The sequence below is a fragment of the Anneissia japonica genome, unplaced genomic scaffold (assembly GCF_011630105.1).
Source record: "Anneissia japonica isolate Jap-2015-1 unplaced genomic scaffold, ASM1163010v1 scaffold122317_len1406_cov171, whole genome shotgun sequence".
NCBI lineage: Eukaryota > Metazoa > Echinodermata > Crinoidea > Comatulida > Comatulidae > Anneissia > Anneissia japonica.
In genome coordinates this window covers 1-1406 of record NW_022743120.1, presented here as the reverse complement: position 1 = coordinate 1406, position 1406 = coordinate 1, and the positions used below count along the sequence as shown (strand labels likewise).

Here is a 1406-nt window from a genome sequence, read left to right as displayed (position 1 = left end):
GGGGCACGTAAGCCACAGTACGACATCTGGGGAAACACTGTGAATGTTGCCAGTAGGATGGACACATGTGGAATAATAGGAAACATTCAGGTTGGTTTGCATTTACCATCATGCTTTGCATATCCAATCTTGCTTTACATATCCAATCTTTCGCTTGTGTGATATACTTGCAAAACATTTGGAGATTTTAGGAATTTAAAAACATGGAACTGCAGTTGTGGGTCCATAACAGGTTCTTTGTTAGTATAATTCTGAAAGTTTTTGTACAATATTAGTTTTCAATGGATGTGTTTTTGACCAATTGACAGTCAGATCATTATGTAAAGAATACTTTTACAGACCGTTGCATATATTTCCAAATATTTTTGTCTGTGGACACAACATATTGATCAGATTTTGTTTGATGATTTAAGACACAAATTTAATTTAAGTTTTTAATTTTAGGTCACAGAAGAAACTGCCGGAGTACTAAGGGAGCTAGGATTCACCTGTGAAAGTCGAGGTTATGTGTCCGTGAAGGGAAAAGGAGACTTAAAGGCATACTTGGTAAAAAAGATGAACCGCTCAATATCACAATCAGCTAACCTCAGTTCCGTGTATTAAACCTATATCAGTTATCAGAAATGCAATTAAAGAGATTGCATGATATTCGTGTGTAATGTTACCATTAACTACTACCATGGTGGTATCATAGTAATTTGTGATAACTATATAACAGGGGACACTTTGTAATTACAAGTTGCTTGGTCTAGAGGGCAACAGAGCCAACAAAAAATGTTAGAAATGAACTTTGAATCTTGAAAATTCTCTCAAAAAGAGTATGTAGCCACTAGTTTGAGCATCTTTTCTCAGTCAGCTAAACTGGTGATAGCCAAATTCAGCCGTCTGGTCTCTTGTGTTCTGCTGAGGGCTAAAATACAAGTTCCAATAGTGACCATTGGTCTGGTGTGCAATATGGCCCATGTGAACATTAAAGAATGCAGTAGACTCTTTGAAAAAGAATAAAGATTGTCTCCCAAATCACCACCAGAAGGACCCACTTCAAACAGACTTATTCGGTTATCATGTGAACATTAAAGAATGCAGTAGACTCTTTGAAAAAGAATAAAGATTGTCTCCCGAATCACCACCAAAAGGACCCACTACAAACAGACTTATTCGGTTATCATGTGAACATTAAAGAATGCAGTAGACTCTTTGGAAAAGAATAAAGATTGTCTCCCAAATCACCACCAGAAAGACCACTTCAAACAGACTTGCTTTGTTATCATGTGAACATTAAAGAATGCAGTAGACTCTTTGGAAAAGAATAATGATTGTCTCCAAAATCACCACCAGAAGGACCCACTTATTGGGTTATCTTTTGTGTGTTTCACATTAAAAATACTTCTATCCTATTGTATTCT

The 1406-nt window shown here is 36.3% G+C and overlaps 1 protein-coding gene across 1 annotated transcript; it reads left to right on the top strand.

Moving 5' to 3' along the window:
- Nucleotides 1–3: 3 nt before the first annotated feature.
- LOC117119387 (adenylate cyclase type 2-like) lies at nucleotides 4–1291 on the top strand (the record flags this gene model as incomplete). Its single annotated transcript, XM_033264189.1, has 2 exons — nucleotides 4–90; nucleotides 445–1291. Coding segments are annotated over 2 exons (246 nt in total), but the record flags the coding sequence as incomplete, so codon positions are not given.
- Between the last annotated feature and the right edge of the window lie 115 nt (nucleotides 1292–1406).